Source organism: Lytechinus pictus, chromosome 2 (genome assembly GCF_037042905.1).
Source record: "Lytechinus pictus isolate F3 Inbred chromosome 2, Lp3.0, whole genome shotgun sequence".
Classification (NCBI taxonomy): domain Eukaryota; kingdom Metazoa; phylum Echinodermata; class Echinoidea; order Temnopleuroida; family Toxopneustidae; genus Lytechinus; species Lytechinus pictus.
Genome location: NC_087246.1, coordinates 26,100,213 through 26,114,952, shown reverse-complemented (window position 1 = coordinate 26,114,952; position 14,740 = coordinate 26,100,213). Strand labels below are relative to the sequence as shown.

General features: G+C 33.3%; 2 protein-coding genes across 2 annotated transcripts in view; both read left to right on the top strand.

Moving 5' to 3' along the window:
* The first annotated feature begins 2,281 nt into the window (after positions 1-2,281).
* On the top strand, positions 2,282-5,831 carry LOC129254494 (DNA replication complex GINS protein PSF3-like). The gene is made up of 2 exons (XM_054892958.2): positions 2,282-2,717; positions 3,632-5,831. The coding sequence occupies exons 1-2, from the start codon at positions 2,319-2,321 to the stop codon at positions 3,869-3,871; spliced, it is 639 nt and encodes a 212-aa protein (XP_054748933.2). The 5' UTR covers positions 2,282-2,318; the 3' UTR covers positions 3,872-5,831.
* A 3,332-nt stretch (positions 5,832-9,163) lies between these two features.
* Positions 9,164-14,740, top strand: part of LOC129254498 (pseudouridylate synthase RPUSD2-like) — a 10,486-nt gene continuing 4,909 nt past the window's right edge. Inside the window, exons 1-8 of the mRNA XM_064114348.1 lie at positions 9,164-9,594; positions 10,267-10,345; positions 11,392-11,513; positions 12,198-12,386; positions 12,645-12,723; positions 13,031-13,079; positions 13,539-13,631; positions 14,210-14,346. Coding sequence (XP_063970418.1) covers positions 9,331-9,594; positions 10,267-10,345; positions 11,392-11,513; positions 12,198-12,386; positions 12,645-12,723; positions 13,031-13,079; positions 13,539-13,631; positions 14,210-14,346 — 1,012 coding nt within the window. The 5' untranslated portion in view covers positions 9,164-9,330. The remainder of the gene's footprint in view (positions 9,595-10,266; positions 10,346-11,391; positions 11,514-12,197; positions 12,387-12,644; positions 12,724-13,030; positions 13,080-13,538; positions 13,632-14,209; positions 14,347-14,740) is intronic.

The following is a 14,740-nucleotide window of genomic DNA, read 5'->3' as shown; positions in this document are numbered from 1 at the left end:
TTTTATCAATTTTCAGTGTTTTGTGCATTTTATTCAATCTTTGATTGCAACCGTATTGTATATTCTACAAGGTTGGATTATAGGCCTACAGATAAAATGGTTGACAATTATACATATTACAAAAATTACATATGAATTTGTTGTGTTCACTTAACGCGCGCACCGTGGCAAATCCCCTATTCCGGCGTCAAAAACTTGACAAAATAGACCAATTTTCGGCTCTTTTAACTCATATCTCAAAAACCGCTCGAGATTTTTCACGGGTTCAAACGGTTTCTTAATCTTAGACTTGTTCTTCATCTCATGATATCTGTCATTTTATATTCTGATTAAAAAAACAACCGTGTTTTTTTGACTGAAAATACACAGTTTCTCGTGTTTTTGTGTGAGAGAAGCACTTTTTGCACTGTTTTGGGCTCGATCTTCTCTTACAGCGTCTGACTTTCGTGTCAAAATGTCTCAGTTCAACGACTATCAGATAGACAGGTTGTAACTCTTTCTTGTGATATAAGGTTCAACCTAATTGGTTGAAAAAAACCGCCGTGTTTTTTAGGTCAAACTTTACAATCCAATGAACTTTTTTTGTATTTATCACGCATAATCTACGTTAATTGATTAGTCGCACTGCGCACGATTGTCTATTTTAGTATGCCTATCAACTCTTTATACTCTTTCCTCTCCTATCAAAAATTGAAAGGGGGTACAATATCCTCGTCCTAGATATAAGAAGAAGAAGAGAACATTTCCTTTTCATTACATGTAAAATCATGCCCATTCTTGAAAAAAAAAAATCGTCACTTCTAGGTTAAACTTTACAATGCAATTAACTTTTTTGTTCTTAGCATGCACAATATCCATTAATTGGTCGCACTGTGCTCGATTGGATTTTGGTATACGATGTTCAACCTGGCAGCAGCGCGTTTTGCGTTAGATTTGGAAATCCTCGTTCCCAGACAGGGATATGTAACATGTAAGCTTTTCATACATATAAAATTCATATTGATTGATTAATATTTAGCTCCGTCAATTTTCACGTTAAATCATGCTTGTCTCGTTTTAAGAAGCCAAATCCAGGGATGAATAATGTGTGCATACCGGTGCATATACGTATACGTGCAGCGCATGAACGGTGTATACACCACACAATACGCCGAATACCTTTCTATGCAATAATCACGTACACACACAATGCGCGCAGTAGTAAACAACGCGTCGCTAAGACAACTGAACCTGAACTCGGGAGTACATCGAGGGAAGGAGTACAGAATCAGAGAAAATTATTCTCACTTTTTGGTCAGAAGAAAACATTTCCTTATATGTCTATATCTTAACATAAACAGAAGCTGCTCCGTTATCCTTATGTCGTACCACAGTCAATATCATAAACAAATTACAGTGATTCTATTTTGTCACAATTTATAAACTTAATTAGGGCAATTTATGCACCCCCAAGAAGTAGTGTTTACGGCCCGGCCTATCTCTACCACACAGACTTCGCACAGTTCGGTCAAGGCGGTACGCGTATCATTAACTGCCAAATACAGCCGACCCAAGCTGAATAAAACCTTCATATTAGGTGAACAAAATAGGGGGTAACAAATTCATATGAAAATGAGAACACCTGATATCAAATACACTCTCAAAAAATCTATAAAGTAAGCATATTATCATACATTAAAATCATAATTATGAAACGCGTTTACACACAATCATACACAAAATCAAGAAATATCTTGCATTGCATGCCCATAATGCCATTAAATCAATCCAAACACAATCAAGAATTTGAAATGAAACATAAATTATATAAGCACCTGATTTTTCTTTATCTGTTCAAATATTATTTTCAGCCTTGAGTATCCATGGCCCTTATGAGCGGGGGAGCTGAAGCATCCCGAAATCACTTTAATAAAAAAAAAATGGCTAGTCAAATTTCTTGGGACCGAAAGCTCCTCCGTTTTGTAGTATACCTCCTTTTTTATTGTCGAATTTCTCTGTACAAAAACAACCTTCAGTTTCCCCCCCTTTCACTTCAGCACCCCCACAATCGTTCCCAGGGGCACTGGGAGTACCCCTTTAATTTTTCAAACAATCCGGTCAACAATCAAACGCTCATAATTCTTTCTTATTGTGTGTCCAATTTTACTCAAACCCATTTTTTGTGCTTTCAAAACTTCTCATCAGGGTTTCATTATCCTTTGACCATAATAGTGGTGGATAAGCTTTCAGATTTTATTCTCTTGATTTTGACCCTAGATGGCGCTCAACCTCTATTATTTTGGATATGCGGGAATTCAAACTCTGAAAACTCAAAGAGAATGGCATCTTCGTTGACTTATTCACGATACAGCAGTAATTCAGATAATTACTATGATATAAACGACATTCTTGCGACTCATGAAAAGATACCTTGTAAGGTTGAACTACCATTGCATCGACTTGGTTTTTTGAATCCTGGTTCAGATGGTGAAAACATACGAGTTGGTACGAAAATGGATCTTCCCTACTGGCTGGTCACCGGGCTCCTCGGGCGGCGCAGGCCTCTTGTAAGCGTTGAACCGCCCAAGTATTTTCGCGGCTCCTACCGAGAGATAATGAGTGCTGATGCAAACATCGTCGATTTACATAAAATGGGCCCCTACTTCTACGCTTTTGGAACTAAAATTCTCAGTTTTGATTTCCCAGAATCCGAAGACATCGCAAAGTCATTGATTGAGGTGAGAATGATTAGTGAATAGATCATTTATGATTTAACGTTAGTTAGACAATAACAAAATCTATAGGCCTACTGTCTAGTATAGTATGACTCTGAGAGTCTGAGACTATGATACTATGAGTATGATATGATATGATATGAAAAAGTGAGAAAAAAAATGTCATGACTATAGTCTTGTGAACTACTGTGCATGTGTGTGAAATTAGAATATGATTTAGCCCCTAAAGTATTTCCAAAGATTTCCCGAAACTGAATCCCAAAATAAATTTCCTGAAATTCAAAGACATATCCTGGAACTTTCAAGTTTGATTTTTAAACAAAAATTGGGCAATTGAATGAGCCTAAACAAGTTGGTCCAAGTGACCATGCCCTCTTTAAAAATAGGATAGGAACAAAATGACTAAATGAAAGTGCAGAGCACAAACAGAAAATTTTGAGCTACACAATAAAGTCAATATATCGAGGTAAAAATTCTTTAGATATTATATGAATATTAAAAGTTGCTATGTTTAATTGTTGTTTAATTAATTTTAATTTTTGGATTTCCCAAGCCGGAATTTCCTGGAGTTTTCATTTCCCGAACCTTTCCAGGAAAAAAAAATCAAAATTTACAGAAATTCTGGAAATTTTGGGAAACACTGCCCTGGTATGACTCCGAAAAAAATATGATAATGTCGAAAATCTGCTTGTGGTATTCAGAATAATGTATGGTTTTGATATAGGTCCAAGCGCTACTTGCTAAACTACAGCTAGTTGCATTGTGGATCATTATTCTTAGTTTTAAGATTAAAACAATTTTGTTTTTGTAATGAAAATTTTCTACTCATTTTTAAGTAGGGCCTACTGCATTTACAAACTTCAAATCACTGCACGTATCTGATCCAGATTTCTATATAATTGTTGTATTTTCCACAGACCTACATTAATCGTTTCCGCAAGGTAATGGATGGCTCACAGAATGCATCTCATGAGGATAATAACCGCCTAACAAGCAAGATGGATGAATCAGAGAGGTCTATCTACCGAGCTGGACAGGCTAGTCTTAGGAGTTTTCAGAGCTGGGAGACGAGACAGATCACAAAGATCTGTACGTCAGATATGGTAGCTAACCACAGGAAGAGAAAACGAGCAGCAATGGATGAAGATGATCAATGAACAAGATAGTTGTAGATAACAAGATATACATCTGATATGGTAGCTAACCACAAGAAAAGAAAACAAGCAGTGATGGATGGAGGTGGTCATGGAACAAGATAGATTATGAAAGATGTGCATATAAATCAATCAGATATTGGTAGCTCACCACAGGAAAAGGAAACGAGCAGCAATGGATGAATAAGATCACTCAACAAGATTGATGTTGATAACAAGACGCATGTATAAATCTGATATGGTAGCTAACCGCATGAAAATAAAACAACAGTAATTGATGAAGATGGTCATGGAACGATAGATTATGTAAGATATGAATTGAATATAGGCCTACATCACATATATGGTAGCTAACCTAAGAGAATAAAAAAATAACGGCAATGGATGAAGATGATCACTGAACAAGATAGATATCATGGTCCCATTTCATACCTTAGACTTATTTAAAGGTCAAGTCCACCCTAGGAAAATGCTGACTTGAATAAATAGAGAAAAATCAAACAAGCATAGTGCTGAAAATTTCATCAAAATTGGATGTAAAATAAGAAAGTTATGACATGTTAAAGTTTCGCTTATTTTTCACAAAACAGTGATATGCAGAACTAGGTGAGTCAGTCGATGATGTCCATCACTCACTATTTCTTTTGTTTTTTATTGTTTGAATTATACAATATTTCAATTTTTTATAGATTTAACAATAAGGACCAACTTGACTGAACCATATAGTATTTAACAATGCTAATTCCATCTGTTCAGGGAGGAATTAATCGTTGTATCACTTGACAATGAGGAGAAAATTAGAATATTTCATATTTCATATAATAAAATACAAGAGAAATAGTGAGTGGATGACGTCATAGTCTTTTCATTTGCATACCAGCCAGGATGTGCATATAACTATTTTTGTGAAATTAAGCGAAACTTTAAAATGTCATAAATTTCTTATTTTACATCCAATTTTGATGAAATTTTAATTGTTATGCTTGGTGGATTTTTCTCTTTTTATTCAAATCTACTTTTTGTTGGGGTGGACTTGACCTTTAAATAACAAATGCATAATTTCTATAACAAGCTTACTACCAGTCAATCACATTGAAGGATTTCTTTATCTTTTAACTGTTAATGTAAATTTGTTATTATGTACAAGTTGGTAAGACGATCACTGAAATTATAAGATATATCACAGAGGTATGTGCATCAGATATGGTCGCTAACCAGGCAAAGAAAACAAATGGTAATGGATGAAGATGGTCAGTGAACAAAACAGATCACAAAGATATCTTCATCAGATGGTAACTAACCACATTGTTGAAGATGATCACTGAATCAAGCTGCTCAGCTAATACATGGTGGGTGTTTCATAAAGCTGTTCGTACGTTAAGGGCGACTGTAAGAACGACTGTTGAACCTTCCTTACACGCTAGCGGCTAAATAATCACCAATGAACATTTAATGGTGGGTATCATTTACCACAAGAAAGTATCACCAGTTCTTAAAGTCGCTCTTTACTTACGAACAGCTTTATGAAACGGCCCCCTGGATGTTACAGTGAGAGAGGAGATCTCCTTGTCACCAAAAGGATCAACAAATTGATGAGGAAAGAGAATGGTGTGGCCCTGGCTGACATTGATTTATTCCTTTTATCTGCCACTGTAAATACAGGGTTCTCTCTTGTAATGTGCAAATGCCAAACTTGCACCCCAGATCAGATCACAATGTGTAGATCACATCTTCATTCATCATCAGTGATCTGACAGTTAATAGAAAGATCTGTGTAATTCTGCTCAAGCTGACCATAACAGAATTGTATACTTCTGATGTGGGATGAATCTTCTTCAAGTATCACTGTTACATGATATTTTATTCAGGAAACAAAAGGCTGATATTACTTGAAATATATGTGTGGAGGTCATTTACGAAAGAATAATATTGTTTAAAATTAAATGTGAACTTTGAAACACTATGTACACATTTGAGTCTTATTCATAATTTAAATCTTGCTGCACAAAGCTGAACAATAAGTTTAAAGGACAAGTCCACCCCAACAAAAAGTTGATTTGATAAAAAATAGAAAAATCCAACAAGCATAACACTGAAAATTTCATCAAAATCGGATGTAAAATAAGAAAGTAATGACATTTTAAAGTTTCGCTTGATTAAAAAAAAACAGTTACATGCACATCCTAGCTGGTATGAAAATTTATTTATTTATTTATTTATTTATTTTGTTTTATTTATTTTATACTGCAGGGTAGGCCTGTTCAGTTCTTAAAACTGCTTTACAAAGGCGCCCTGCAGTTTAAAATACATGTCAAGATGTATGAGGAGACTGATAACGTCATCCACTGACTCACTATTTCTGTTGTATTTTATTATATGAAATATGAAATATTCTAATTTTCTCTTTTTTGTCAAATGAAACAATGATTAATTCCTTCCTGAACTTGTGGAACTAGCATTGTTTGATACTATATGGTTCAGTCAAGTTGGTCCTTATTGTCAAATATGTAAAAAATGAAATATTGTATAATTCAAACCATAAAAAACAAAAGAAATAGTAAAGGACATCATCGACTGTCTCATTTACATGTCACTGAATTGTGCATTAAACTGTTTTGAGAAAAATAGATGAAATTTTAAAATGTCATAACTTTCTTATTTTTCATCCGATTTTGATGAAATTTTCAGTGTTCTGCTAGTTTTATTTTTCTCTATTTATTCAAATCAACATTTTTCTTGGGTGGACTTGGCCTGTAAGCTGCAAACAGTCGTCAGTTAATTTCAGATACATTGTTGAACATTGGTACTGTTCCTAGTGTTGGTGTTGAAAGTTGCAAAAGCTTTAACCTCAGCTACACTATACTTGAAATTGGGTTGGTGTGTAACATTAGCAACATCAGTACTTTTCCAGCACTTTGTACTAATAGCCAGTGTTGAGTGTTGTCTTCAGAATAGTTCAATAGGATATCACAGACAGGCAGTGTTGACAGTCTGAAAATCCCCATTTATCAACCCTAGCCCCTGGGGATACCGGGATAGAGACAAATTGTGATATCAAGGTCAATGATTTTGCTGGCGTTGGCAATTTCGATGCCATAAATGAAATAAAAATATGGTATAATAATTAGCTTAAATTAGATTAAAAATCAATAGCAAATTACTAGAACTTTGTACATTTTAAACTAAGAGTAAATACTGGCACTTGATTTCTTAAAAGATGGTGTTAGAATTTGCATTCTGTAAGTGCAATGTCTTCCTGGATTCCCTTTTAAAGTGAAATGGAGATGGTCATGTAGGGGCTTGTCACTGATGTTGGGCAATTGATTTGATCGGTGTGTTCTTCCTGATACTAGTTCATTGCAAGAATTCAGTCCTGGAGATCCTTTAAGTAAGTTAACACTTTTAACACAAATATCAGCAGTGCCATACTTAAAATCACTGAGAACCTTTTTCATAAAGATAGCTATGGCAAGACAACTTTACCCATTGTCATTGTTGTTCAAAAACCTTTCTACAGTACATGTAGAGTGATATACCGGTAGTAGTTTCATTTTATAAATCATTTCATATTATTTTGTCAATTGAATACATTTTGTTGTGCTAAATCATGGAGCTAAAAATCAAACAATAAAAACTGGTGGATCTACTATTGATTGATAACTTATAATTAATCTGTGCAAGACCAGAAACATAATGGCCCTTATTCTCAAAAGAGGTTTCAATTGTACATGTACCATGGTACAAAACCATGGACTATGCAGATTTTAAAAACATAATTACGCTTATTTCATCGCGTACACAAAGTTAAATCCAATCAAATGCGGCAAAGTGCGCATAAACCTCGTTTGAGAATACGGGCCTATATGTTGACTTTGTTTAGCCACTAAGATGAATGTGTTGAGAATTGGGATATATACTTTTTTGTAGCCATTTTATACATCTACATACTATGGAGTCACTTGATGGAATTAGTATTTAACTTTATTGGTTATTCCATAACCATCAGAATAAAAATAGGAACTAAGTCCATATACAAGCTTAATGAACATTCTTTGCTCTTAAAATTAGGCAAGAAGAAGCCATCAACGGTTGTGAAAGAACTCATGCTTCTACACAAACTGTAATTCGGTAAGAAGAGAAGTATATAAAATGTTATCATACAGATGATTTAGATTTTCTTGGCTTCTTATGAGACCACTTCAATGTGTGAAGAAAGAAACATGGAATGTGCTTGCAACTTGCTGCATAATGTAATTGGTCTATAATTTGTATTTCTTTTGTGTATTTGTTAATTTACTTATTTATTTACTTGCAGGGAGTTCGTATCACAGTTTACTTCTAACTGTCCGATCTTTGTCTGGTCTTGTTATCAATCTGTGTTACATTTTTGCACCCGTTTGTTTCTCTGCCTGTGGCTGTGGTATTGAAAATCCATGTATTAATTGCAAAATTGAATGAGGAATTAAAACGTAAAAGGAAAGTAACTGGGTTATTTTATTTGCCTTCCCATTTCTATTCTCCATTTTCATTCTTGCTTCCAAGATAACATTCGTATAGTATATTAAAGTTTGCATGAACTTATATTTTCTGTTGAATAATTGTCTTAAGTTGCAGTGATTTTCAGATCTATGGAGGGACAGTCAATAGAGAGAGAGAGAGAGGGGGGGGGGGTGAGAGAAAGGGTGGGGGAGGGGCAAGAGAGAGATTAAATTTGCAAGAGAAAGGAGAGGGGTTAAGATAATTTTCTAGCTTTGAGACCCCCCCCCCACGGAGCAGGTTATTACAAATCTTTAGATATATTGTTTACAGAGACTACTATCCATAATATATGGCCTACCAAGAGGTCATTGGAACTGATACATATTTTATTTATTTTTCAAATTATTCATTTAATATGGCATGCAGAATATTGCAAAGAAAAAAAAACTTCTATGGTTATAGGCCAATCAAGGATACAAATTGAAGAAATGTCGCAAAGTGTATCACAACTCCCATATTGGAATTATTTCTGAACGAAAGAAGAAAGAAAAGAAAAAAATAGAGAATTAATCTGATCTGGAGGGGGAGGGGGGGGGGGTATGGTATATGGCCAATAATTTGATGATGAATATTTTGGCAACATCAGTCCTTGTAATCAGTCACGGTTCCTATTCCTATATTTTGGCAACATCAGTCCTTGTAATCAGTCACGGTTCCTATTTCTACCCCCCCCCCCGGCCTCCCCCTCCCGTTTGGGTCAACCCGCTGGAGGTGGATATCAATCATAGAGATATATAACCATGGTAGATATATACTACATCAATGCAACCCAACATTGCATTAGGGTCAACGAACTTTCACACTGAATTAAGATGGCGACCTCCATGCTTGTGAAATGATGTGATGTGCACTCGATGTTTTACAGTCTAATTCTGATCTTTAAAGCGTGATGACGAGAAAAGAGTGCTACTAGGGTTTATATAATGTTATTTAGAGCCACAACTAAAGACATATTCAGAGAACATTGTATTATTGTATCATCAGTCCGAGTTCTCACCGGCAGGTTTGCAAAACATCATCCTCGGTCCCACGTGCGACATCTGGTGTTGGCTTCCAAAGGAAAAGTTGACATTGCCGTTGGACACTGCAGGCCTAACGTTAATTTATTTCCAATTAATTGTTTCGGCCTGGCCGTGGTGAGAAATATCGTTCATCAGCATTACAACATGCCAAAGAGAAAAAGAAAGGTAATAATGGGCAATGACTGTTGATTTCTTAAGTTCTATCTCAGTCTAAATTAGTGAGAACTTCTTTTATTTTTAACGACAATGACAATGTTTAAAAATAAAAAATGAATAAAAGACTAAAGACAAGTTAAGTGAAAAAGACTAAGCCCTAATTAGGCCAAAAAAGATTTTAGTAGACCTTGGCTGGAATTTGCTGTTATTATTAGATTTAATGTTAGTTAAAAGTTTAAAGAATGACTCCAAACTGAAAATAATTCATCTAATTATTCTAAAAAAGAAATGGAGATGGAGTAAGATTCATACTTGCCTAGCAAAAGGCTAAAAATTTAATCAAAATATAACACAGAATAAGACATATTTTTTGAAGTTTTTTTTATTGGAGAGTAAAACTCGTACTGGGTAAAAAATTGAGTTACATTTTTTTTGCTAAAATTGACAAAAATAACCTTGTTTTGGGTAGACTATGAAAGTCTGTTAAAAAATTAATTGGGTTAAAAGACTTGAACCGATCAAAGAACAAAAAATAAAAATGAGGTAAGATCTACTTATTAAACTTTATTTCCAAAAGTTTCTTATTAAATTTCTACTTTATAAGAAAATCAAATGTTCAAATCATATGTTGTAATCAGGCCTAACGTTAGATCTCCCTGTATTTTGCTTCCATTTTCACAGTATTCAAACCATCCACAGAAGATCCCCAAATTTGCACATGAGCGGCAGTTTGTGGATGTTGAGTACTACTTTGAAAATGGTAATTTATTTATTTATAAATCGTTTTAGTTTTAGTCTTAAAATTATATTCTCATTTCCACTAGAGGCCTACATGAATGTTCTCATTTATTCTTGACAGAAATTATCTTCAAATTAATCTTTGATAGTTTGGTTGTCAAGATGTATGATAATGATAACACTGCAAGTGACTTTGTACGTTCTTTGAAATATTAGTGATGTTAATATTGTTGATGTTTTATAAAGTTATAATTTGATTTTTTTTAAATCAGTGATAAGAGGAAGCTTTCTTAAAGGAGAATGAAACCCTTGAAACCAGCTGAATCCATATCAAAGAGAAAAATCATAGAAACATATTGTTGAAAGTTTGAGGAAGATTGAATGAATAATAAGAAAGTTATGAGCATTTGAATATTGAGATCACTTATGCCATGTAGATCCTCCCATTGGCAATGCGACCAAGATCTGTGATGTCACACACGTACAACTCCCTCATTACTTAAGTACTTATTTCACTTATATTCTCACTTTTATAGAGTCTATCACAAGGTGAGGTGTTCTCTTTATGAGAGGACAAGTACAGAGGTATCACAACATTATATCATTGATGAATCGTTTGTCATATGATTAGAATGAGCAAAAAGAGATGTTTTGGGGTATATTTTCAGTGTCCAAAAGGGGAGAGTTGTTCATCAGTGACATCATAGATCTTGGTCGCATTGCCAATGGGAGGATCTCCATAGCATTAGTGATCTCGACATTCAAATGCTCATAACTCTTCTATTGCTAGTCCTATTTTACTCAAACTTTTGTTGATCTTATTCTTTGATTTTTCTGCTTTCACAAAAGCTAACTTGCTCCAAGAGTTTCATTCTCCTTTAAGAATATGAAATATGTAAAATATCACATTACAATTGTACTTTAATATTCCAGTGAAAAATTCACTCAGTACCATAATTTTTTTTTTTTTAAATTGATGAAGTTGAGTAAGCTAACTCATTTTTTAATGAATGTTTTTCAAAATCAGGCTGATGTATATATTTTTCATATTTCCTCTTTCTTTAATAGGATTGAGAAAGATCAAACCGTATGTTTATAAGTTTGAATGTTATGCAAAAGGAAGGTGGTTTGGCAGCAAACTTTTGGATGTCTTCAAAAAAGAGTTTAGATTAGAGTCTGCTGAATACTATGTAAGTATTTTATCAGATTAGTTATCGATTTCATCCGCTATTTTATCATTTTATCATGAATCGTTTCACTACTTTTCTTTTCTATTTTTATTCACTTAAGTTAAAATCATACAGTAAATGAGAGTCAAAACATTATTGTAAATGCTCATGAACAGTATGTGTTTGCCATCGAAAGTTAACACAATATGTAGTTCACAGTTAACTCAGGTCTTGAATATCCACAGATATTTTAAAACATTGAAAGGTACATTTATGCATACTTAGAATAATATATCCCAATGTGAAAGAGAAGTCTAATGAAGAGGATTTTAATTCATTCTTGAACAGTGGAATAAAATAATTCCTTCACCTGGTTGTCATGGGAAGCAATATTAGACTGACTTGGTATTTGGTAATGGTTCCATTGTATACACATTTAATCTCTGTCTTGATATCATAAACATTCATAATTTTCATATTGATTATTGAGCCACAATCCTTGGAATCCAGTTTCATTGATTTTTGTCAATGCTAATTGCTATGTAAAAAAAATCTAGCAGTTTTGATGTCAATGGGTTTTAGATTTGGAGTTGCAATAACTTTTTTAATTTACTCTTGCTTGGATTATATCGATCGATAGTTGTACTTGTATATACAAATAATATCTTGAGTAAACATGTCTATTTTGCTTATAATGACATTCAGGAAACGGCGATCCGTGAGGGACTGATCAGAGTAAACAAAGCCAAGGCATCACCCGATCGTATCCTGAAAAACAATGATTTCATGCAGTCCAAGGTCCATAGACATGAACCACCAGTATCAGGAGAACCAATCCAAGTTATAGCAGAGACACAAGAATATCTTGTCATCAATAAACCATCCTCTATACCGGTATGAACTCAACAGTCTGCTCCTGACAGTCAACCCATTTTTCTGGAAATGTCAATAATTACATATTTTTAATCATTTTACTTTCCAAGTAAGTGAGAAATAAACATTTACAATTTGACAGCTTTCAGTTGATCACTTTTCACAAAATCAATAAAACACTAACATATTGATGGAGTTTGAACATATATTTCTCCATTAAATCATACACAATTCCTTTTAAATGGTGAAAGTTCTTTAAATAATTATATTTTATCCTAGGTTCATCCTTGTGGAAAATACAGACATAATACCATAGTCTTCATCCTGGGAAAAGATTATGGATTTAAAGGCCTTCATAGTAAGTATTTGCAGATAATAACCACCAGTAAGAGTGACCTCCACATTGTATATTTGGAATAGTTCTAATACGTCCAATGCAATAACAGAGGGTGTTTGGACTGTTTTTAATGTAAGCCCTAACAGAGAGTGATTATCAAGCTTTTTATAATGGACCTTTTCAAGGGAAAGATACAATGTATTTGGGTTCTTAAACATTTATTCATCTATAATGGAATGTTATATTTTCTTAATGCATCTGTTTTTAAATTTTACTAAGATTTTGACAATATATCACCCTGTTTCTGTATCTTCAATTTAAATCTCAGCAATTCATCGTTTGGATAGACTAACATCAGGAATCCTTCTTTTTGCAAGGTTTGTGATGGTCATCAATATTTTATAGTTTTGTTTATGTAAATCATTTCAACAATTTATTTCTTCATTCATTTGTTAACTATGATTCATTGGTTTAATTTTTTTATTAAGTTGTTTGACCATAATGATATAATGTTCTTTCATTTTCTTTTGGGATGAATTTGATCATCATTTTTCCATATCTCCGTTTCCTTATGAAATCTATCTTATACCAATCTGCTCTTGTGTTTAGAATTTTTTGCAAAATTTAATATTTTTAGTAAGGACTAAGGAACTTAGGAACCATTTCCAACAGGAATAAAACCAGAATTTAAGTACATTTAAATTAAAAATAGGGTCCCTTGTATCCAAAGTAAGAGATGCTACTTTGGAGGAATGGTGCTCTAACTTTGCTTGAATGACTTCAATTTCCTGAAAATATTTCCATCTTTTTTCCCCCCAATTCTTCCTCAATTTCAGAACGTTGGAGGTTTCCCATCGCCTAGATGCTTATGTCAGAGATAGGGAGCTAGAAAAGACTTATGTTTGTAAAACCCAGGGAGAGTTTCCAAGGTAATTTCCTTTAATTTGTGACATGGTGTATAACATTTACATATTGCAGTATATGACATATTAAGCTGATTTTGAAATAAGTTTGTACTTAAAGTGAACATAAGACTATTTGAAAATTTAAAACAAATCTAGTATAATTGAAGGTAGAGACATCCAGTTATTTGTTGTGAAAATGTCATTTCCATGTTTTTTTTTCCAAAACATGATAAAGAATTTTTAATTAGTGAAATCTTGAAAAATGTCAGATAACATTTGACAAATACAGTAAATATACTACAAGCTGATATGATGGGTAGATTTTGCACTGATACAGTTTTGTTTTATTGGATTTTGCTGAGATTTTTATGATTTCCTTTGATATATTTATTCATTTATTCATTCTTTTGGCCCCCCTAAAAAAAATAATAGAGTGACAATCAAATATGTCAAAGTCAAAGGGGAATGACACTCCTGATTCATAAAATTTGATACAGTAGGAAAATATTTTATCGTTTGAAAGGGTAATAATTTATTTTAACCTGTTTTGTAAATAATTTATTTTACCATTTTATTATTTATGTTTTGTTTGTTGTCTACAGTACTCCTGTTGTGTGCGAAGAACCAATCTTTATTGTATCTCACAAGATTGGTGTTTGTAGAGTGAAGGAGGATGGCAAACCTTGTAAGACTACCTTTGAAAGACTCAGCTATGATGGTGAAACAAGTATTGTCAAATGTGAGTTTATTCTTTCATTGACTATATTTTAAGATGCTTACATTTCTCATCTCATGGTTGCCAATGTCTACTTAAACTAAACAGGAAAATAAGTGTCATCATCATCATCATCACTATCATCATCATTATTATTATCATTATGATAATTATTATTATCATTATTATTGTTATTATTATCATTATTGTTTTTATTATTATTATTATTATTGTCATCATCATCATCATTATTGAATATTTTATGCTCTTGTGTTATCTTCTGAAGATAGAAAGATACCCACTGAGTTATTTACTGAGAATAATGTAATACTTGCTCAAAGTTTGTTCTTTACACAGTTTGTCTTTCTTGTTGATTTCGATAAATTCATATAACAATATATTGGGAAATATTGAAAGT

Excerpts from the sequence above, each read along its gene's own strand:
- LOC129254494 (XM_054892958.2), top strand. The coding sequence starts at position 2,319 with ATGGCATCTTCGTTGACTTATTCACGATACAGCAGTAATTCAGATAAT. Across the intron at positions 2,718-3,631 it reads TCGCAAAGTCATTGATTGAG|ACCTACATTAATCGTTTCCG; the intron begins GTGAGAATGATT and ends TATTTTCCACAG.